The sequence below is a fragment of the Equus caballus genome, chromosome 11 (genome assembly GCF_041296265.1).
Source record: "Equus caballus isolate H_3958 breed thoroughbred chromosome 11, TB-T2T, whole genome shotgun sequence".
Classification (NCBI taxonomy): Eukaryota; Metazoa; Chordata; class Mammalia; order Perissodactyla; family Equidae; genus Equus; species Equus caballus.
Window position 1 is genome coordinate 29,765,711 of NC_091694.1, and position 23,164 is coordinate 29,788,874.

A 23,164-nucleotide genomic window follows, 5' to 3' on the forward strand; every position below is an offset into this window, starting at 1 on the left:
TTCAGTATTCCATTTTAGCTCCTGTGATTTTGACTATAACTTTGTGTGTATAGTTTTTATATGGGGAGGGGGACTGGTTGCTCTAGGGATTGAAATATATGTATTTACCTTTTTAGTCTACTTAGAACCAACATTTTACCTCTTGAAGTGAAATGTAGAAAACTTAGACCTAGATCCTCCTTTATATTGTAGTTATGGCATATATTACATCTGTATACATTGGGGGAAAAACCACCACCAATGTTATCATTTTTGCTTGCAACCCTCAAATATATTTTAAAGAACTTGAGAGGAATAATCTATTATATATTTACCCAATATTCGCTATTTCTGTTGCTCATATATTCTTCCGGTATAATTTCCCTTCTCTCTGAAGTATTTCCTTTAGCAATTCTCCTGGAACCAGTTTTTGGCAGTGAAAATCTGTTCATTTTACTTCATGTGAGAATGTCTTTATTTCTTTTTTTTTTTTTGAGGAAGATTAGCCCTGACCTAACTGCTGGCAGTCCTCCTCTTTTTGCCAAGGAGGACTGGCCCTGAGCTAACATCCGTTCCCATCTGCCTCTACTTTATATGTGGGACGCCTACCACAGCCATGTCCGCACCCTGGATCCAAACCGGCGAACCCAGGGCCACCGGAGCAGAATGTGCACACTTAACCACTGCACCACCAGCCAGCCCCCTCTTTATTTCATTTTTATTCCTGGAGGATATTTTCAGTGGATATAGAATTCTTGGTTGACAGTTCTTTTCAGCAGTTTCTAAATGTTGCTCCACTCTCCTCTGGCCCAAATGGTTTCTAATGAGAAAACTACATTCATTCAAATTGTTGTTCCCCTAGAGATAATGTGTTCTTTTCTCTGGCTGTGCCTTCAGGAAATTTTCTTTTCTAATTTTGAATGGTTTGATTATGATATGTCTGGGTATGGATTTCTTTTGGTTTATTCTGTTTGGGGTTTGCTGAGTTTATTAGTTTCCCGTGGCTACCATAAAAAAAAAATTACCACAAACTAGGCAGTTTAAAACCACGGGAATTTATTTTCTCATATTTCTGGAGTCTAGGAGTCTGAGCTTCAGCAGGGCGACATTCCCTCTGGGGCTTTTCGGGGAGAAGCCATTTTTCCTCTTCCAGATGCTGGTGACTTTTTGTACTCCTTGGCTTCCTTTGCTTTGGCCACATCACTCCACTCTGTGCCTCCACCTTCACATTACCTTCTCCTCTGTGTGTCTCAAATCTCTTTCTGATTTTCTCATTTGAGGTCACTTGTCATTGGATTTAAGGCCCACTTGAATAATACAGGGTATCATCATCTCAAGATCTTTAACTTAATTACATCTGCAAAGACCCTTTTTTTCCAATAAGGTAACATTCATAGGTTCCAAGAATTAGGACAAGGACATAACTTTTTGGGGAGCCATTCAACCTACTACACTGAACTTCTTGAATCTATGTGTTTATGTCTTTCACCAAATTTGTGAAGTTTTCAGCCTTTATTTTTTCAAATATCTTTTCAGCCCTACACACTTTCTGCTGTCCTTTTGGAACTCGTTGTTGTTATTGAGGTCATAATAGTTTATAACATTGTGAAAGTTCAGTTGTATGTTGTTATTTGTCGGTCACCATATATATGTGCCCCTTTGCCTGGGGTTTTGGGTGTGAGAGAACAGAGAGGGGAGGGAAGAAAGAGGTGAGAAATTTCCACACGCGTTCTGAGCATTAGAATTTCCCTTTCCTGCTCCTCGAGTGAGAACAAGGGAGCATCTCTTGGAGCTCTGTCTGTCCTCACTGCCCTCTTTCGCATTTTAGGTTGCATTGCATTCAGGTTAGGGAATACCAGAGGGGCGAAAAATGGTAAGTTCACCAGTGATTCAGCGATCTGGTCTTTTTTCCCAGTTAGCCTGTAACTATTTACATTTCAGTTCTCAAATATTTGCCCCATACATTCTGTCCAGGTTTTATTATTGCATTCAGTACGAGAGACAGGGTGAAGTGTGTTTACTCCATCTTACCCAGAACCGTCCCACTTCTTTCTTTCTTTCTTTTTTTGAGGTAGATTAGCCCTAAGCTAACATCTGCCACCAATCCTCCTCTTTTTGCTGAGGAAGACTGGCCCTGAGCTAACATCTGTGCCCATCTTCCTCTACTTTATATGTGGGATGCCTACCACAGCATGGCGTGCCAAGCGGTGCCATGTCCGCACCCAGGATCAGAACTGGGGAACCCCGGGCCATTGAAGTGGAATGTGTGAACTTAACTGCTGCACCACTGGGCCGGCCCCCCGCCATTTCTTTCTTAAGCTCCACTTTGCATTGCCTCTCATCCTTCAGGGATTGATAGCGTGGTGGCTGGTCTGAGGGAAAGATCGAAGGCTCTGTTTTTGCTTGTGTACCATGCACCCTCCAGGGTCTCAGGGCTACCACTGCCCAGGGACAGTGCTTTTTCTTTACTCTTTTTGGTATTTGGGCATCGTGACCTGGGGGGCACTGAAACCAGATGGCAATTGTTATAGAAATTTAATGCTTTTGTGCAGTCTAAAGGTACATTTTAAGTTTTGTTTTTAGACTAAGAAAGCCATCTTACTTTCTGCATTTGTGTTCTCACTGTAGGGTAATCATGCTGTGTTATCACACTATCCTAGGTTTGCTCAAAGGACCAGCCAAAACCTCTCCTCAAGTCATGCATATGAGAATGTGAGTAATGAACCCTTCCCTGACAGCGCTCCTAGTTGGCAGATTCTCCTGGCCAGAAAGACCTCCTGCTTGTTAGTTCTCGTGTTCTGCTCAACATTTCTTTGTATGTCTTATGTATCGATACTGGCTTTGTTAGGACTTTCCCTTGTCTTCTTTTAACCTTTCGACGTTGACAAGTTGAGTCTCACTTCTCTTAGAAAGATGGTTAAGGATCAAAATTCCTTTAGAGTTGTTTATATTTGCTGTCTCCAGTTTCTTTCTTCTCCTCCTCTTTGACAGACTCCAGACAGGCTCTCATCCCAACCACTTTACTGGCATAGCTCTTGTTAAAGTCACCAGTGACTGCCATGTTGCTAAATCTAGTCCTGCCATGCTCAGTCCTCATCTTACCTGATTTATCAGCAGCAAGTGACAAAGTCAGTCACTTCCTCCTTTTTGCACATGTGGCTTTCAGATACCACTCATTTTTCTTCTCTTGCCTCACTTCCATTTCTTCACCCATCTCCTTTGCTGGTCCCTCCTCCTCTCCTGGCTTTTCAATGTTGGACCTCAGGGTTCAGGCTTCAGACTTCTCTGTCCATATTCATTCCTCTGTGGTCTTTTGGTCTCGTCTCTTGAAATACTATTCAAATTCTGACAACTTGCAAGTTGGTGTCTCTAGCCTATACCCCTCCCTGGAAAGCAGAACTCACATGTCCACTTCCCACTTAACATCTCTTGATTTCTTTGCAGCCTCGGCTCCCAACCTGCTCTTCCTACGGTCTTCCCCACCTCCGTAAATGACCACTCCACTATTTCAATTGCTCAGATGAAAAACCTTAGAAAATAGTGCTTGACTTTTACCTTTTTACCTTCAAAATATATCTTATTATCCAGCCACTTCTCACCATCTCCACTTCTATATCCCGGTCCCAGCCACCATCAGATGGACATTGCAGGGGCCTCCTAGGAGTTGCCCTTCGTCAGCCTTCACCTCTCTCTTTGCCCCCCCGCCCCCACCTCACAATCTGTTCTCAAAACAGAAACCAGTGCAATCTTTTTTAAAAAGTAAAGTCATATTATGTTACTCATCTGCTCTAAACCCACCTACGATTTTCTTCCTCACTCCATTTTACGTAGTAAAAGCATTAAATGCTGATCTTCTCCCTCCCCTTACTTCTCCAACCTCACCTCTTGCCTCCCTCCCTTGGCTCACTCGGCTCCAGCCACACTGGCCTCTCCTGCTTCAGAGCATCTGATCTTGTGTCCCCTCCGATAATCACCAGGCCCACCTCAGTCGGGGCTCTGCTCATTGTCCCCAGTGGTGAGCCTTCCCTGACCGCTACAATCAGAGCAGTATCCCACCCCGCCTCCCCTGCCTCCCCTGCCTCCCTTGCCTCCCTTCTCCGTTACCTTGCTTTTTTCTTAGAGCACATGCCATCTGACATCCGTTTACATTTGTGGATTGTCTGCTCCATGAGGGCAGGGATTTGTCCTGTTTTATTTATTGCTTTATTTATAGCACCTGGTAGGTGCCCAGGATGTTTGTGAAATGAATGAGGAAAATTACAAGAAGAAAGAGAGATTTCTAATTAAGACCTTAATCTTTATCAGTCCTGATTTGATAGCATCACCTTCTGCCTTTCTTTAGTTAAGATTGGTTTTTGTCCTGTTTGAAGCTGAGGTTTTATATTCAATGTGGAACTACAGAATCTGGACTGAGCCATATATTCCTGCTGCTTTTTTTTTAAAGCAACACTGTTTTAAAAAAACAATTTACATTTTATGAGAAATGAAGTGCAATGGGGCTGAAATCAGACAGAAAAGCAATAAATTGTGTAAGCAGTTATTACCTAAAAACTAAAGTAATAGTTAATAATTACTAATTCTTGTCCAGTTGAGGGTATATGGTTCTTGGAATAGTGCCACTTGGAAGCCTAGGAATCTAAAGAATAAGAAAAGCTTAATGTAGAATGTTTATTTGAACATGTGCTATACCTTCTTCAGTTTCCAGAACATTCAAATTCAGTGTTACTACAGCCAGTTAGTCTACAGACCATTCCAGCAACACCATCAAACCAGACACTGCCGTCCTTGCCCGGCAATCACCCAGGTACTTGAGACCTTATTATTTGCATCAAGTAAGGAAACTTGTGGGAATATATGAGTCTGCCAGACTTATTGGTAATTGAAAATAGATATGTAGAGGAGAAAAATTAGTTCATTTGCTTTTGTGTGTGTGTGTTTTTTTTTTTTTTTGGTGAGGAAGATTGGCCCTGAGCTAACATCTGTGCTAATCTTCCTCTACTTTGTATGTGGGATACCACCACAGCATGGTTTGATGAACGGTGTGTAGGTCTGTGCCGGGGATCTGAAACCATGAACCCTGGGCCCCTGAAGCAGAGTGCATGAACTTAACCACTATGGCACCAGGCCAACCCCACAGAGGAGTTCATTTGCATTTTTAAGTGACATGAAGTAAATTCAGAGCAGTTATGACCATTATGACTGACATTAAGAGACTGTAAAAATGCTTGTGTTGCACTGAAGATTGTATGTTGAAAACTACAGTAAATGAAGCTTTTGTTGACGTTTGGAAATCTTTTCTTTGCAGATAGATTTGTTGCCCTTGCGAGCAGCATGGGAACACCAGTATATTTGTTTCTGGTTGTCAGTTTGTTAGGATCTTATGTTTGAAGTCTAAATCATAAAGAGAATTGTACATAGCACTTCTCGTCGAAAAGCACAATGTGTGTTTATTGGCTTTTTTTTTTTTTTTTTTTTTGCCTGCAGCGATGACAAAGAATGATCTCCAGCTACCCCATTACTACGAGGTAATGGAGTTTGATCCCTTAGCTCCTGCTGTCACTGCAGAGTAAGTCATTTACAAAATGATTATTTTTTTGTCTAGATTCCCTTTGGTAGCGGAGCTAACAGGGCTTGCTTATACGTTTAATTTTGTTTAGGTCTTGGCAGAAATTGATGGCCTTATTAAAAATGACTTACGAGGTTTTATGGAGGCTATTGCTCTTAATGGTCTTATTGTTCTCAGTCTTGTGACTAAAAAATAAAAATCCTGGGGTTGCATATTAAGAAATAACCGGAACCATCATGTGCATCAGTGGATTCCTCAGAGATGCCTTGGCAGAAAGTGGGGTTCTCTCCAGCTTGAGAAGGGCACTATTCACTTATGGGTGACATAAGTGACACCACATTGATGGGATATTTTAGCTGTTCTTTTGACTACTAATCCCAAAAATACTTACATAAGAACTTATTTTTAGCCTTCACTACATATGACAAGAGTGTGCTCAAAATGGATTAATAAAGCATTAGTGTAAAAATTACTTTTTAACTTGAAATCCTTAAAACACCATTATTTTATGATTCTATATTGGTCAAGTGTATATAAATATTTATGGGATGGTAGGCTTATTAGAGCTTTAATATCCTTTGATTGACTGAAGGTTAGCCCCAAAATTGTTAAAAATGATTAAAGCAAGTTTATGGAAATCATTGTTCAGAAACTGGTAGCCTGCTGGCTGTATCTTGCCTGCAGCTGTGTTTTGTTTGACCTATGTGGAATTTAAAATATGCATTTAAAAAGTAATTGCCAACAGTTAAAAACTGAGATATTTCAAAAAATATCTGGACCTCTGGATTCTTTTAGATACCATGGCAATACCAGGCTGGCATTTTTACATGCTAGCAATAGGCTGGGGCTGAATATTAGCTGCCTCCTTAAGGTGAGGCATGCTCTGCAGTCCAGTGGCCTGCATCTGGTCCCCTGCATCCATTCATTTGATCTGCCTGGCATGTGTAGACATTTGAGGTTTTGACCCTTGCTTTAAGCCCTCAATGTAGTGATCCATTTTGAAATAACTTATGAATAAATCTTAATAGACTTAGGAGTTCATTAAATATTTTTTCTTAACTTAGAATTGTGAAATTTCCCTAAGTCATTCTGTTTGATAAAGTTCAGTCATGTGCTGTGTAACGATATTTCAGTCAACGATGGACTGCAGAAATGACAGTGGTCCCCTAACATTAGCACCACATAGCCTAGGTGTGTAGTAGGCTGTGCCATCTAGGTTTGTGTAAGTATACTCTATGATGTTCGCACAACGATGAAATTGCCTAGCAATGCATTTTCAGAATGTATCCTCGTTGTTAAGCAGCACGTGACTGTATTGCTGAGTATATTAATGGTTTAAGGAATTAGAAATTGGTTAAACTAGGTATGCTGTCTGGAAACTGAATTTTTTTAATCAGTTTATGCATCCAAATAGGAAGCAGAAAAGTTTTTTTTTATTATATTCCAGTTAATTAGGAGGTTGTTGTAAGTGGATATGGCAGTGCAACAGATATTAAGATGAGAGAGGTACTAAGAAGCTGGAGAGGTGAAACTTTGGAATTCTCTACCATTGTGGTTATCACTTTCTAGGGGATAGGGTGTCTCAATTCCTTTGAAAGTTGCATGAAATCCAGGGAACTTCTCTCTAAAGAAAACAAAATCTTGCAGAAGAGTTCTGAGATTTTACATCACTGGTTGTCCACGAACCACAGGTTAAGAATTTCTGCTCTAGTGGGACACAGAGTACAATACTTATGAAGATATATACGTACACACAATTCATTCATTTGACGAATGCATTGAACATTGACTATGTGCCAGGGACAATGACTGGTACCTAATCTATCATGTTGAACGAGAGAGATTCTCTCTGTCCTCATAAAGGTTAAATCTAGTGTGGAGGCAGAAATTAAATCAGCAGCCAAACACGTATTTACTCGTATTTGTGGTAATGGTATAGAAGGTTATGGTGACTTGACAGTGTATCCCAGGAAGATCTAGGTTAAATGAGGGTTAGAGGAAGTGACATTCAAGATGAGACCTGTAACTGTTAGTCAACTGCCAAGTTTAGGAATCAGTTTGTAGGCCCAGGGAACAATGTGTACAAAGACCCTGAGGAGAGTTTTGGCACATTCAAGGAAATGGAAAAGCCAAGAGCAAAGAGAGCAACAGGGAACCTATTACCAGATGTGGAAACTGCAATTTGGAAACAGAAAGAAGAAGGTGCACAGCTGTGATGAACACCACTGAGAGGACAAGTAAGATGAGGACTGAAAACTAGGTAACAGATTTTTTGTTGTTAGTGCTATTGAGTTGATTCTGACTCCCACTGACCCTGTGTGCAAGAGAGCAGAACCCTGCTGGGTCTTTTTATGCCATCCTCTCACCTTCCAGAGCTGTATCAGGCAATGCTCCCCTGCTATTCACAGGGTTTTCATGGCCAATTTTTCAGAAGTAGGTGGTCATGTCCTTCTTCCTAGTCTGTCTAGTCTGGAAGCTCCACCAAAACCTGTCCACCATGGGTGACCCTGCTGGTATTTAAATACCGGTGGCACAGCTTTCAGCATCACAGCAACACACAGCCTCCACAGTATGACAACCAACAGAGAGGTAGTATGGTTCCCCGACCAGGAAATAAACCTGGGCTGTGGCAGTGAGAGCACCTAATTTCAACTACTAGACCACCAGGGTCTAGGTTATTTAATGCATTAAATAACCGGAAATCATTGATTTTAGTAAAAGTCATTTTGGTAGATCGATGGGGACAGAAGCCAAATTTCAGTGTGTGAAAAGTAAGAGATGAAGTAGAGACAATAAGTGCAGATGACACTAGAAACTTAACCATGAAGGGATGATGGAAAGTGGCCTGGCAGCTCGAGGATTACTGAGGTGATTACTCTAAGTAGACATGGGATTGAGGACGGTATTGTATTGTAAAGTGGGAGATGCTGGAGCCTCTCTAAATGGTGAAAGGGAGGATCCAGTAGAGAGGGAGAGGTCGAAGATTCAGTTTGAGAAGGGGGATACCTGATGAGTGAAGTGTTTGAGAAGCCAGCGGTTGACAGGATCACAGAAGTAGATGATGGTGCACATGAAAATAGACTTGAAGATTCGGTGATGGGAAGATGAGGAAGTCTCCATATCAAGGCATTTAATTAAGAAGAGAGGTTTCTGCCTGAGAGTGAGAGGAGGGGGCTCAGAAATTTGAGGAGAGTAAAGGAGCCTGAAATAGTTTTGTGGAAAATGAGACAAAACTTATTTGAGAAATATATTAAAACTTTTGGACCATGAAGTTGATCATGGCCTCATAGTTTCACAGTGCTGTGGTTTTTATGTGAGTTTTCCTCAGCCATGTTTTAGTATGTAGTGTATATGAACATTGTTTGTAGGTAGAGAGATTTTCTAGCTAAAGACATATGTAAGACACAGATAAAGAACTGAATGATGTCATAGAAAAATTACTACATGCGAAGTACAAAGATAACAGTTAAGCTAAAGGTGGCTCAGGAGTTTGGACTGTAATAACATAGGTTAAATAAGCTGGCATACTAATATTTTTTAAAAGTGTTTTGAGGCCAGGAAAAGCAGAACAATTTTTGCTTTTTTTTTTTAAAGCAGAAAGCAAACTGTCCAAATTTGAGCCATATTTTCCATTAAATCACAAGTAAAATGAATTGGTTATATAACGATACATATTTATAAGATGCAAGGGACTTGGAGCATTAGGATCTGAGAAAGCTATCATGTAAGCTTTAGGGCAGAGATTTTTGTTTTTATTCACTGACAGAGCCTGAACACCTAAAATGGCACCAGATTTTTAGTTAAGGTGTTGGCAGTTAAAAACAAAAATAGTACTTTAAAACAGATATAAATCTTTTTGCCATGATGACTTGTTTGTTTCAGAGCTATTTATGAAGAAATTGATGGTCATCACCAAAAAGGAGCTGAAAGTCATAGTGATTGTTGAGGTAAAGACTTCAATTTATACCACTTACATTGCACATTCTACATGATTTCAGTGCAATTATCACTTTGAGTATTTAGTATATACATTTTATAAGGGCCATCCAATCCGCTGACACTTTGAGTGAAATAGTATATAAGTCCCACTGAATCACTCAAATTGTAATGAACTATTGTTCACTAATGCAATACATTGTTTGTGACTTTGTTAGCTTAAAATAACCTTAGAATGTAGAAGTTGGTTTATGGTATAGAAATATGAATGCTAACAAAATAGATGATCAATAAAAACTTCTTAGCAATGGATTCAGACATTTGTGCTCCTAATACCTATTAACTGGGACTAGTAGAACCCATTCATGGTTAGTCCACATAGGTCTGGATTCTATTTGCTGTAATAGTCATCTCATTTATTTATGAATGAATGCATGACCACCAGTAACCTATTAACCGTATTTATTCCCCTTAGACCCTTCCCCATGGAAGTAGTACATTCCCACCTTTCCTCTACCAAACTGTAGCTCTCTAGTTACCAAGGAATAGGGGAAGAGAGGGAAAGGATGGACATGGTTGACTATCTTCTTTTTATTCTAGGTGCAAGTGCATGATCAGCTCACCTGCTAGACCCTGTCCACTTTTGAGACCCAGAAGACAAGACCTACCAACATATCAAAACCATGGTGGAACATTTCTCCTCTGCAATAATGAAGTTTAAACAGAAGAGTAACAGCTCCAGAGTAAGATTTATGGTTCCTGACGGCAGCTCAAGCTTTATCTCAAAAGAACTTGGTTGTAACATAAATTCACTTAAAACTTTACAGAAGAAAAGTTCATTGTACTGAGGCCAACCAGGTTACTTGTAGCATCTTATGTTTCACAGACCTTCCTACATTTAGAAATCACCACACAGCCATGATAAGAGGAGATGAAGATTATCTCATTACAAAATAACTCTGAATAGATGTTAAGCATGAAATGTGAGAAACTATTATTCAGGAAGAATACTGAGTGCCTTCATTTAAGTAAAGTTGAATGTAAAAGTCAATTTGCACTTCTTCATAAATACTACTCTTGTTTAGAAGTATGAACTCTAAAAGCCGTGATTGTAGTTTAATTATATTTCAGGTACTCAGATGAGGTCACTGGACTACATCGGACTGCCTTTAAATAGGACTCTTTATAATACTAAATTTTTTTTTTCTTTTCACTGCAATTTAATATTTCTATTTGGAACAAAAACTACTGGAAGACATAATAAATTGTGCATTCGTTTATGTCATAAATTACAATGACAAATAAATTACTATTAAAACAACTTAATACATCTTTTTTACAGCGTTTGTTCAGAGAATCTTCACAATCCCACACTTACACTTTAACATTCAGGGACTTGGAACTGTCGTAAAAAATGCTAGAAGCCTAGTAGATATACTTATGCATTTTATTTCAATTTCATGATACTGAAATTTCAAAAGAATTATAAAGTACTCTGAATGTAAAATAGTCCTAGATCTGAAAGGAAAACTACAGTCAAATTTGAAATCAGAATGTAATCTTTGGGCAAGCTGGTATAGGGTGTAGTGATTCCTCTTGTTTTGAGCTTTTAAAATAGTGACTGTTCACAAAGAAAGTAGTAACCAACTATATTTGAGAAACAATGAAAATGGTCAGAAGTTCTGACCTACAGCCTAAAACAAATAACCCTGGCATTAAAAAAAAAATTCATTATTACAAGTATGAAGTGCTAATAATTTGGAAGGGGACTGGGGAATTAAGCTGAACCATCAAGTCCAAGCTTACATATTTAAGAAACAAAGCAGTTTCTTTTAATACTATTTAACAAACTAAGTATGGTTTTGAACAGTCATACATTCTAAATTGGCGTGTGGATTCCTTATGATAAAAAGGTAATCCTGTTCTATCAATTTTAAGTAGGGTAAATTAGTTGGGAAGAAGAAAAGAACCATCAGTACATAATATTTAAAATAGAAGCATATTTCTCTTCTGAGAAGACTAAATACATGATTTTTCAAAAATCACAAATTTGAAGCGGGACTCAGTTGCTGACTTCAATTATAGCCTGGAACCGGCAACTTGTATCCCTCCTTTGCTTCAAAAAAAGTATAAGAAAGAGTGATGAGATCAACATTCACCATTCTTGGATCTTCAGCAAATTCAGGATCAATGTAGAAAAACACTGGCATATCTACTTCCTCTTGTGGATTAAGCCTTTGTTCTTCAAAACAGAAGCACTAGAAGTTATAGAAAGGTATTTATTAATATTTCTATTATCTATAACAAACTAATATGGCTTTAATAAGCCTATTGTGAAATATAATACTTAAGTTCTGTGATAGAATAATAGCATCTTTTCATCTCAGATTGAGTTTTGCTTTAAGGACTGAGAATCAACAAATTAATTCTTCTAAACTTAAAAGAAGATATCCATATGATTTGGTTCTCAACCTCTACATAGCTGTTTAGAAGCAATAAAAAAAAAAACAATTTGAAGTTTACAAGAAATAAATGTTCAGAAATCAGTACCTACTAAAACACTGCAGTACCCTTAGTACTAAACAGTTTTATGTACTTTTATAATATTCTATGAAGTCTGCATTTAGTTGTACCTGTATTTTATTGAAATACTGTCCAGCTTCAAACGGGACAACATTGTACGTGGAAATTCCGATTACTGGCTTGTCAGTAGGATTCTTAGCTTTATAAAACGCCAGTGCAGTCTCTCCTGGCACTACCTGTTTTAAGGAAAATATACATCATCAGTACTTTAAATCTCACACAGCTCCTTCTTTCCCTACTGCATCAGTCATATTATTTTTCCTATCCATCAGACCATAATACCTAATCTAATGTTAAGGCTCAGCAAAATAGTGAATACTACCCATGAGCATCTGATTTTCAAATTTTACTTGCATATATCAATGAAGAAGCAATGCTCTATTATACATATTTTGTTACGGATGTCCTCTTGTACATCTGAAGTCTTCAAGCAATAACCTGCGAATTAAGTTATTTAACATGTGTCCAAGGACAAGCCTAGCCTATCACAGCCCGTGCCTAACTTCTTAACACTTATCCCTGAATATCATTATATGATTGACTAAAGATTCTTTTTAAAAGGTTACCAACATTGAACTTAGCTTATAACCAGAGTAAATTAAACTTATAACCAGAGAAAAACTTTGACTGAATAGAATCTTTATTTAACAAAATAGCACCAATACTTTTTTAATAAGAGAATAACAGATAAAATAAATTGCAAGGCTTAAAAAACATCAATTTCCAAAGGATGCACTATTTGTACCAATTCGGCCACTGATACTTTGTATACTACGTTTGCAACTAATGTTCAAAATCATAACCTAGAAAACCCTCGATCAATCAAGAGATTTAGTCATGTTTACTAATCTGGGGAAGCACTAATATTTATAATGGTTTACAATAAGCTTTATGATTCAGCTTTTCGGGCTATTCCTCAGTTCATGAGATAATTTCAGTTAAATCTTCTAGGATTCCAGTTAGTCAAGATTTTAGGAAACCTTTAAGGTGTAGTCTTTCTGAAGTAGAACATGATTACTTAGTATGATTACTTCAAATTTTATTTTTTAAGGGATCGGGATAGTTTTGGTGTCAATCAGTAAACTACCCTTCATTGTAACCAGTGATTTTCAGCATTTTTCCTGTATCATCTATGCCTGAGGGAAAGACAACTATATAGTATGACAGCGGCTCCCACTCTCAAGATTACTGACCAGAGAACTTCTTAGTGAATTCTTCATACGATTCTAATAAAAACATGACATTTTCCATTGTTCCAAACTGACTTTTACTATTGTACCATGAAACTTAAAGTATATTCTTTTACATTAGGTGTAGGGCACTGTCAAAAAGTAGTCTGTGGGAATACAAGAATTACAGTAATGGAGTCAGTATTTTGAAATTAATTGTAGACAAGTGTTTTCTAAATCATAAAACAGTTTAAGTGATGAAAGAAAGGAATTTTTACCTTGAAGAAAGGAATCTTTTAATAACTGCTTTAATCACTTACATATATTTCTGTCTGCTGAGGTCTAAAGTTCCACTGGAGGCTTGCGTGCACATCTGCATTAAAGGTGACTTTGATGATGCGATCCTTAACAGGCACCATGTTTGCAATCTGGTCTGATGCATGCCCTGCTACTGCTGATCCTCCAAGTCCAGTAGTCTAGAAAAAGATATTAAAGTGTAATACGCTAAATAATACTTTTAGGTGCTGATGATCTATTTAATGGATAAAAACGAAATTTTAAAAACAACTTAACTCTAATAATCCAGTAGGAGTCAAGTTTATATACTATCACTGACCATTTCCCATGAGTATATCAATGGTTTGACCACTTTGGGGGTGTCAAGGGGCTATACTTGTTCAAGTCATATTTTTTCAGTAATTGGTTATCTGGCTTAGTCAAAAATGAGTCATTTGGAAGAGTGTGGACTCTCCATTGATAATACAGCTCAGAATTTCTACCTTAACTTTTTATTAAACATACTTCCCTTTACTGCTATTATTTCATGTCAACTATTATTAACAGAAACAAAATTTACCCACGACCCTGTCATTTCAATAAAACTATTTAAATAATTCCATTTTCCACATTCCTGTATCATCTTTTTCCATATCATAACGTTTACAGCACAGATTACTTTGTAGCTTCACTTCTGTAGTCTGCTTTTCTCAAGCATCATAAGTATTTTCCCATGTTGGTAAACGTTTTTGTAATTTTTTCTGTATTTTTTGTATAGTACAGCTTTTATAGCTACGACCAATTAATCAGAGAACCTGATCCCTTTGGCCACTGAACCAACTAATCATGAGGCATCAGGATAATCTATGTCTGACACTTCTTGCCTATCTCCATTGCCATTAGTTATTTCCTTATCAGAGATGCTTAAAAAAAATCCTTACTTCCAGGGTCATCATTCTTCTGATGCTTGAGGTTGCCAGAATTCTGGTCTTCGGATAATTAATCTGTTACTATACTAGGAAAAAAATACCAGATTTGAGGCCAGGGGAAGATTCCCAGCAAAATATAGTTATTAATATCTTCCGCTTGTTACACAAGTCAACTAGCTTCACTCAACTGCCACGCAACATTATCGAACTACATTATAACCCTCAGAGACGCATCAGAGGGCAAGCCTTTATTTATCCTTGTCTAATAGATAAGTATACTCTTCTGCCCAAGAGCACAATTATGTCTAAGTTTTAAGATAAAACTCCTTTTCCTGAAGAATTTTACTCACGAGAATAAAGATTCCTTAGTGTATTCTTTCTGACAGTCTTTGAATAGAGATTCTTCAAATTTGTAAGTGAGATGATTAATTAAACAATAGAAAAGGGCACTGAAAAGAAAATATGTCCTGGGCTCTAGTCTAGTTCTGCCACTCACTACAAGAACTACATAAATCTTACTTACCTTCCGTGGGCTACAGTTCCCATACTCATAAAATGAGACCACTGTATAAAATGGTTTATATAATCCCTTATATTCGGCTCCAAAGTTCTGTGATTCCAAAAGTGAAAGAGCAGCTTTTTTTGAAATGTCCCTATTTAACATCCAACTGTAATTTAGGTTTAGGTTGCAAGAAACAATTATTTTTACTTTCCTGCCCTGTGCTTGCACATACATGCACAAAATATGGTCATTCACTTCAGTTTGGGTCCAAGTTTCTCAAGCTTGGCACTAACGACATTTGGGGTTGGATAATTGTTGTTTTGCGGTGAGGTGTCTGTCCTGTGCAGCGTTGGATGTTTAGCAGCATCCCTAGCCTCTACCCACTAGACACCCATAGCAGCCTCCTCCCTCACCTCCCAGAAGTTGTGACAACCAAGACAACCAAGAACGTCTTCAGACATTGCTAAATATTCCCTGAAGAATAAAATCCACCACCACCCTCCCCCCCGGGGTTTGTGGAGATCTATACTTGCTGTTTTGGATTCAGTTCTCCTCATGATTTAACCAACTGATAGTTTTGAGATTCATGCTTGGTCCAGGCTGGCCTCTGATGAAAACTAACGCACATTCCCCACTCATCCTCCAGAAATCAAGCTATTGTGCTTTTCCACATAAACGCTCATACTAGGAGACTGAAAAGTCCTTTTGACTTACGCTGTTCCAGTCTTTATGGAAAATAAAGGCAAGTTAATCTCCTCAAGGACTGGGGAAGTAACCCAGGCATTAACAATAGTGGCAGGAAAGAGTAAGTACCCAGTGATTCTCAAACTCTGCTGCACACTGAAATCACCTGAGGAATCTTTAAACTATTACTAACGCCTGACTCCCACTCCAAGACATTCTGATTTAATTGGTTAGGGATGTGAGCTGGGTGTCAGGATTTTTAAAAGCTCTCCAGTTGCTTCCCACGTACAACAAGGTTTGGGAACCACTCTCAGACATACTGAATGAACCCAATGTGTAGCTCTCGCTTGTGGCATGTTTATTTAAGAAGCTCTACTGGTGACCCTAATGCCCAGCCAAAGCATCAAACTGCCACTTAAGAACTAAGGAGAACACATATGAAATAGGCGAAGTTGGCCCCTGCTAGTGGTTGAAAAACATCAGTCTGCATCACACTCAGCTAGAGGACTTACTAAAATACAGACTGCAGGGCCCTGCCCCCAGGGTTTCTCATTCAGTAGTTCTGGAGTTGGGCCCAGAAATGCGCACTGAAGTTCCCAGGTGATGCTGAGGTTGCTGGTCCGGGGACCACACTTTGAGAACGACTACACTAGTTTCGGATCTAAAAGGGAGCCCAGGGTAAGCACATTACAAGTATCTATTAGCGGGGGCAGGCCTCAGAGGCCTAATTCGTGCCTCTTTGTATGGATAAAAGGCTTCTCCCAGTTTAAGCACAAGTACCACGCAGACTCCCATTTGCAGGGTTAGCCTTCGCACAGAAACCATGCGTGGTTCACAGAATGAATGTATAAACATCAAGTACATTGTAAAGGCGGGCACGTGTGCAAGCAGCAGGAGGGTGAGGCGGATTGCTGGATAAGGGGGCACAGGCTGCGGACCTCGGTGGTGAGGCGCGTGTGGCACAGAGATCAGGGAATTTCACCCCGCAGTGCGGCTGGCGCGTGCACGATCACCAGAGGGGCCTGGGCTCTACTTGAAGCTTTGTCACTAACTTCCTTGGTGACCTTGGGCAAGTCACTTTGCTGAGCCTGCCTCCTCTGCTACGTGATCTCGGACACTCCTTCCAACACGACCCCGCCCCGCCGGCAGCGCCGGCCCTACCTGGCAATAGAGCCGATAGAGGGGCACGGCGGCGTAGGACGCGCCCAGCATGCCGACGGCGGCCGCGGCCACGTACGTGAGGACGGTCTTGTTCCGCCGCCGCCAGTCCTCCTCCTGCGCGCGCGTGTACGGGTTCGTGCTCTTCGGCCGCCGCGGCGGCTGCACGGTCAGTTCTCCGGCCAGACTCGGGCGCTTCCATGTCCCAAGCCGCCTCAGCCCCGTCTCAGCACCTCCTGTCCCACTCCTGCCCGGCCTGAGACACGGCTCTACCCTCTCCGCTACCCGAGTTGGGGACCCAGGGTGGCTCCAGCGCCAGCCACAGAAAACCACGGGCCTCAAGCCCGGACGCCAAAGCCCTCCCATACCGGCCGGCAAGAACGCCCGCCCGTCAGAACGAGAGGTCCGATCTCGCGAGGTCTCCTGCATCTCGCGATATCTGAGTTGAGCCTGCCGCTGCCTTGGCTACCAGGCTCCTCAGGTGGCCGCGTTTGTAGTCGGGCTACGGAGGCCGGGTTGTCAGATTACGGGTAAGTTCGCGTTTTCCTTTATGACCGTTCCTCCCGCTTTGCTTTCTTCCAGTACTCTCTAACTTAGGAAAACACCTTACGCTCCTCCGCGTGCAAGCCCATCATCTCTTGGGTTTGTGTCCCTGATCTTCCTAAACTCCACCAGCCTTTGTGTCGACCTAGCGGTCCCCAGCGGCCGCTGTCCCGCGGTCCTGTGACCCGGGGTCCCCTGGCCGCCGGCCTGTTCCTCACTGCCCGGGACCCGGGCTCAAGGATCACCTCTCCCAGGCACCTTCCTGTGTTAACCACAGCGCCTTGGACCACTCACACATCTGCAGTTTCCCAGCCCCTGGGAATCGGCTTCCACTGCTCTGTTGCCCCTTAACTACTCGCCCAGTGAAGATAACCGCTTCTGTAGCGGCAGAGGCGTTGTCAAACTGAAGTTTGTTTAGGGGAGAGTGACCAGAATATGAGGATCATTTAAGGAAGGATTGAAGGAAATAGGGATGTTCATCTTGGAAAAGAAACACGTGAGGGATGTAATAGCTTTCTTCAGTTGGGACCTGAGGGGGACAGACGGTCGAGCCGATTTTGCTGTATGGAAGGAAGCATTTCTCTAGGAACTATAAAGTAGTGGTTACGAGCTCAGATTCTGAGGTTAGGTTCATACCAGGGTCCGCGCTTTGGCCTTGTGTCCTTAGGTCAGTTATTTGAACTCTCTAAGACTTGGTGGCCTTCTTTGTGAAATGGGAATCCTAAGAGTCAATGAGAATATGCGTGTAAAGCGACGTTCAGTGCCTGAGGCATAGTAAAAATTTAGTAGATGTTAGGCTTTATTTCTAATGACCAGAGCAGGTGTAATTATCCCCATTTTATGAATGAGGAGAGGGAAGCCCTGAGGAGTTAAATGACTGTCATTTAACATTTACTTTATATATTGCCCTTTTACTTCGTGCCAGACCCTGTTCAGCCTACTGGGACTGCAGCACAGAGAGGGTGAAACAGGATCGCTTCTGTCATGCAGTGCACTCTCCCCTGATGGACTCAGGAGATAGTCAAGGAACAGATACATGAATAAGGGAATTTCAGATAATCATCAGTACAGTGAAGACAAAGGAATAGGATATGTGATTGAAAATGAGGAGGAGGGGGAGTAAAGTCATCTTTCTGAAGGTGTGACATCTGAGCCTAGTCCGGAATGATGATAAGGAGCTACCTACACAATGACAATCCCAAGCCATGCGAAGGCTCAGAGGCAAGAAAGAGCTAGATACCACTGAAGAACAGAAAGACCAGTGTGTTCCTAGCACAGTGAGCAGGGAGCAAGGTGGTAGGAAATGGGGTCAGAGCGGGTATACAGGGGCCAGATGACACAGAACCTTTTAGGCCATGTCCAAGGGTTTGGGTTTTATTCTAAAAGTAATACGAAGCTCTTGGAGAGATTGAAGCATACAGGTCATATGATCTGTTTCACATTTTTAAAAAGATACTGGTTATGTTGTGCGGGTGGATTAAAGGGAGGAAGGAAAAAAATGGAAGTAGAGTAGTTAGGAGGCGATTGCTATAGTCCAGGTGAGTGATGATGGTCGCTTTGAGTGAGCAGTTGATTAATTTATGGTCGCAGGGCCAGAAAATTGCAAAGCCAATAAAGTCCAAGTATCTTCTGATTTTTTTTCCTACTCTGGCACAAAAATTTCAAGATTCTATGATTCTTCAATTCGTATTGTTTGGAAATCTTTTTCATCTGTATCTACCTTAGTTCTTATACCAAATTGTCAGCTCTTTCAGGACAAGACCTGTCTGTCTTATTTTAATTTTCTTACAGCGTAGACTCAAACTCCATACAAACGTTAATGTCCCTGAAACCAACAATACAGTCCCTTCAACCATTGTTTTCCTCCAGGCAGCCCTCCAGTGTAGCAACAGATAGCAGTATAAATATGTCAGAAATAGTGCCTTTGTCTTGGACTCTATCATTTTATTTTGTTTTCTAATTGCAAATGGAACTATTCCTTTCCAAGGTCCAGTAATCTTGACAGCAATAAAGTGGTGTTGCCTGCAATTCCTTTGAGTCTGAGTGTGCTTGTATGTTGCGTAAATCATTATGTTAACTAATGGTAAATAATGGGTTCTTCCATGAATGGAATGTGAGCACCTCAGGGCTAGTACAGCCCTGTTTTGTACAGAGAGATGTTGATTACAAACTTAAAATATCAGGGGCTGGACTGCCGTTTCAGACTTGGCACCTTTAATTTGTAATATTCTTTAGCGGTAAATATTTCAACCCTGTGGACCCTTTCTAGTTAGCTCTGATCATGTCCAATTTTTACACTGTAGGTAAAATAGGTTGTTATTTTTGATACAAACCATTTTGGGAGGTGGGAAGTGAGCGAAATGGGTGGAGCTGCAAAAAGGAAGATAAAAATGGAAAAAGAAACAAGATTTTGATAGTCACCCAATGTTTTCTTATCTGATTATTTGTTTACAGGCTTTCTGAAAGCTTAAGGATTATAAAGATGTATTTTTAAAATTTGGTTTGTAATTACATTTTAAAATATTTTTAGTTCATAATATAAATTAAGGAAATTGCAACTTAAATCTTAATACGTTCGTCACTGAGCTGTGTTTCTTGACTGGCATTTGGCAATATGAAGTACCCGACAATTATTCCAACAGTACTAAGAACTGTTTATTTGGTAGCTATTTATTACATACTTTCCTTGTACCTAAAAGAGGAAGTGTAATGAATTTGAATAAGTAGTAAGAACAAATGAATTGTTGTTTGCTTGAGAATTGGTTGGATAATTACTGTTTTCTGATTAGTGCACAATAATGGCATGAACTTGCCTCAGTAGGTCTTGATATCTTAGTTTCTTCTTTCTTGCTAGCTTCCTTTAAGCCGTATGTTTGAGGGGCTACTCCATTTAAAATATCTTGAATAAGTTTATATGATTGACAGATAAAGTGAAATGAAAACAGAAATCAGTCATCAGTAGAAGGCATTTATTTTTTCACCTCACATTTATCCAGATCAGGGCCAGCTTCATGGGTGTGTGAACTGTGCAGTCGCACAAGGCCCTGCTCTTAAAGAGCCTCTCACTTAGATGGGTCTCCTGTACTGTACTTGGTTTAATGCTCTGCTGTCAATGTCTTGAAATTCTGAATAATTTTTTTTAACGTGGGGCAGAAAACCAGGGAAAATTCAAAAGCAGAGCACCCAACCACAGGATTTAAAAGGTAAGAGACAAGCCAACAGGCAAATTCAGGTCTCCTGAGAATAGTCGGATTATATGAAATAAAATCAGACAAAAAATCCAAACTCTTGGGGCCAACTTGCTGGTATAGTGGTTGAGTTCGCTTGCTCAGTTTGGGCAGCCTGGGGTTTGACAGTTTGGATCCTGGGCACGGACTTACACACCGCTTATCAAGCCATGCTGTGGCGGGCATCCCACATATAAAATAGAGGAGGATGGGCACAGATGTTAGCTCAGGGCCAATCTTCCTCAGCAAAAAGAGGAGGATTGGCAGGGGATGTTAGCTCAGGGCTAATCTTCCTCAAAAAAAAAAAATCCAAACTCTTTAACCATGGCCATATAGACCCTGCCTACTTCTCTAACCTCATCTCCTGCCTCTCTGCCTGTTCACCATGCTCCAGCCACATTTCTTTCTGTTCTGTAAACACCCCAGATTTGTTCTGCCTTGAAAGCTTTTCTCTGCCTGGCATACCTTGTCCTTCAGTTTTTCTCCTGGCTGACCTATGATTTGGATCTTAGCTGGAACACCAATACCCAATCTAACTTAGCCGTCTGTCCAGTCACATTTGATCCTATCACCTTTGCATGTCTGAAATCTGGTTCATTTTAGTTTTTCCTTTTTTGTTGGTTTTCTCCCAACGCTCGAATGTAAATGCCATAAGATCAAGGACCTTGGCTTGTTCACCGTAATCAGAGCACCCAGCATGGTGCCTGCACCTGATTGTACTGGGTGAATGTTTGGTGGATGAGGGCATGAATGAAAGCAAGCAGGAGGCAGTTAGGTAGTCTGGAAGCTTCTGAGAGCAGTGAGCTGTTGCTCTTTGGCGATTTCAGGTTTCGAGAAGCCTAGGACTCCTTCTTTGAAGCTGTTCTCTGGTGTTCCCCACAGGGCTGGGCTGTGTTTTACAGGCAGATATTATGCATCCACCCCCAAGCCAAATGAGCAGCATTCCTGAACTGCTTAGATTCTTGAAAGAAAAAAATTCACTAGCAGTGGGAATATTGCCCTTGGGTGCGCCATAAAGGAGATAGGAAAATACCCCTTTGACTGATCTTTTCTATCTTGATTTCCTGAAACTATCCTGTCATTTTAAAAAGATCAGTTAAGTAAAGGCTAGCCCAGGGAAGGGAGTCATTCTTGATTATGTAACCTTACAGCTTATATAAATAGCTAATGCTGTCTCGAAGAATCTCTGTGTGTTAAGGTGTACAACTTGTTGCCACAGTTTCTGAACGCTTATTTTTTTGTCTCTTCAAGTATAACACTGAATCTATGGGACTGACTTTCAACAAGAAATATTTCCAGTTATATTATTAGCTTCAGTGAATCTATAAATAGTAGGCATTTCCAACTCGTCAGTCACAGAATCCAGACAAATTATTTATTGGGTAGCCCGCACCATCATGCCCTCTTCCTCTCTTGAAATGACGTTACTGTAAAATTTCAGTACACAAGTGCCTTTTTTTCCTCGTCTCCAATTCCTTCCAAATGACCTACCTGCAATATATCCTATCCCATTCGTGGACCTGACTGACCTTAGAGGGGTGCGCACATTTTAAAAAGGAAATCTCCCTTAAAAAACAGTGGGGAGGGCCTGGCCCGGTGGCGCAGCGGTTAAGTTTGCACATTCCGCTTTGGCAGCCCGGGGTTCACTAGTTCGGATCCCAGGTGCAGACATGGCACCGCTTGGCAAGCCATGCTGTGGTAGGTGTCCCACATATAAAGTGGAGGCAGATGGGCACGGATGTTAGCTCAGGGCCAGTCTTCCTCAGCAAAAAGAGGAGGATTGGCAGCAGACGTTAGCTCAGGACTGATCTTCCTCAAAAAAAAACCCCCCAAAAACCGTGGGAAATTTGTAGTTTGGTAAACCTGGAATCGAATTTTCCGTTCGTGGAGCCAAAAAGAGCCTTTAAATGTCCTTTTATGAATGGTCTTGTCATTCTAGATATGAAGAAACTGAGGAGCAGAGCAGTTAAGTGGATGATCAAAGTCACATGGCTACTGGGCGGGAGAAAGGGAACTCAACTGCAGATATCTTAGCTTCTAGACTAGTGCTCTTCCCAGAGCAGTGCACTTCCAAATAGAAAACCACTGGCAAGGAGAATTCCACAGTGTTGCTTTTTTTAAACAGACTATACATGGTTAATTGCAGGTCAAATTAACATTAAATAGTGTTTGTACTGTGAGTTTCTTTGCTATGAGTCATTTCTTTTTAACTTATAGCAGAAAAAAAGTGTTTTATTTATTTTCACTGCTTGTCAGTTTGCTTACAAAGAAGTAGTCATAAGAAATTATTTAAAGGGTATAGCCAGTTTTCTTTGGTAAACGCCAGATCTGTGTTGTTTTCTCTTTCAACTTGCAAAGTTTGCTGATACCTTGGCAAATGAAGATAAAAGAAGAGAATGACATAAAGGGAAAATGACATTCAAGGAGACATAACTAGAAAGAGCTAATTTTAAATACTAGATACCAAGAAGGGACACTCAAACCAGATAACTTTTTGGTATTTTTCCTTCATTGTCAAAATCATGTATCAAAGTGTATATCCTCATTGTGAAACATTCAGAAAATAAAGAATTTAAAGAATAAAATAACAAATAACAGTAAATTAAAAAACA

At 40.4% G+C, this 23,164-nt stretch overlaps 3 protein-coding genes across 18 annotated transcripts in view; 2 read left to right on the forward strand and 1 right to left on the reverse strand.

Annotated features, from left to right (window-relative positions):
* Window positions 1–10,802, forward strand: part of TOM1L1 (target of myb1 like 1 membrane trafficking protein) — a 62,308-nt gene extending 51,506 nt beyond the window's left edge. The window contains exons 12-16 of one of the 3 annotated variants that reach the window (XR_002811525.2): window positions 2,608–2,691; window positions 4,678–4,783; window positions 5,464–5,545; window positions 9,428–9,492; window positions 10,082–10,802. Coding sequence is in view for 1 of the 3 variants with exons in the window: in XM_001500172.7 (XP_001500222.3) it covers window positions 2,640–2,691; window positions 4,678–4,783; window positions 5,464–5,545; window positions 9,428–9,491 (304 nt within the window). In the remaining 2 variants the exon portion in view is untranslated. The remainder of the gene's footprint in view (window positions 1–2,607; window positions 2,692–4,677; window positions 4,784–5,463; window positions 5,546–9,427; window positions 9,493–10,081) is intronic. The other 2 variants (XM_001500172.7, XR_011422997.1) reach the window with 2 other exon arrangements.
* Window positions 10,743–17,211, reverse strand: COX11 (cytochrome c oxidase copper chaperone COX11). The gene is made up of 4 exons (XM_001503272.5): window positions 16,786–17,211; window positions 13,554–13,709; window positions 12,115–12,240; window positions 10,743–11,739 (listed from the first exon to the last, which is right to left on the reverse strand). Exons 1-4 carry the CDS (start codon window positions 17,209–17,211, stop codon window positions 11,557–11,559), a joined length of 891 nt encoding a protein of 296 aa, XP_001503322.2. The 3' UTR covers window positions 10,743–11,556.
* Window positions 17,177–23,164, forward strand: part of STXBP4 (syntaxin binding protein 4) — a 156,120-nt gene continuing 150,132 nt past the window's right edge. For all 14 annotated transcript variants that reach the window (XR_011422993.1, XR_011422990.1, XR_011422992.1 and 11 more), the window contains exon 1: window positions 17,177–17,312. The gene's annotated coding sequence lies outside the window, so the exon portion shown is untranslated. The remainder of the gene's footprint in view (window positions 17,313–23,164) is intronic.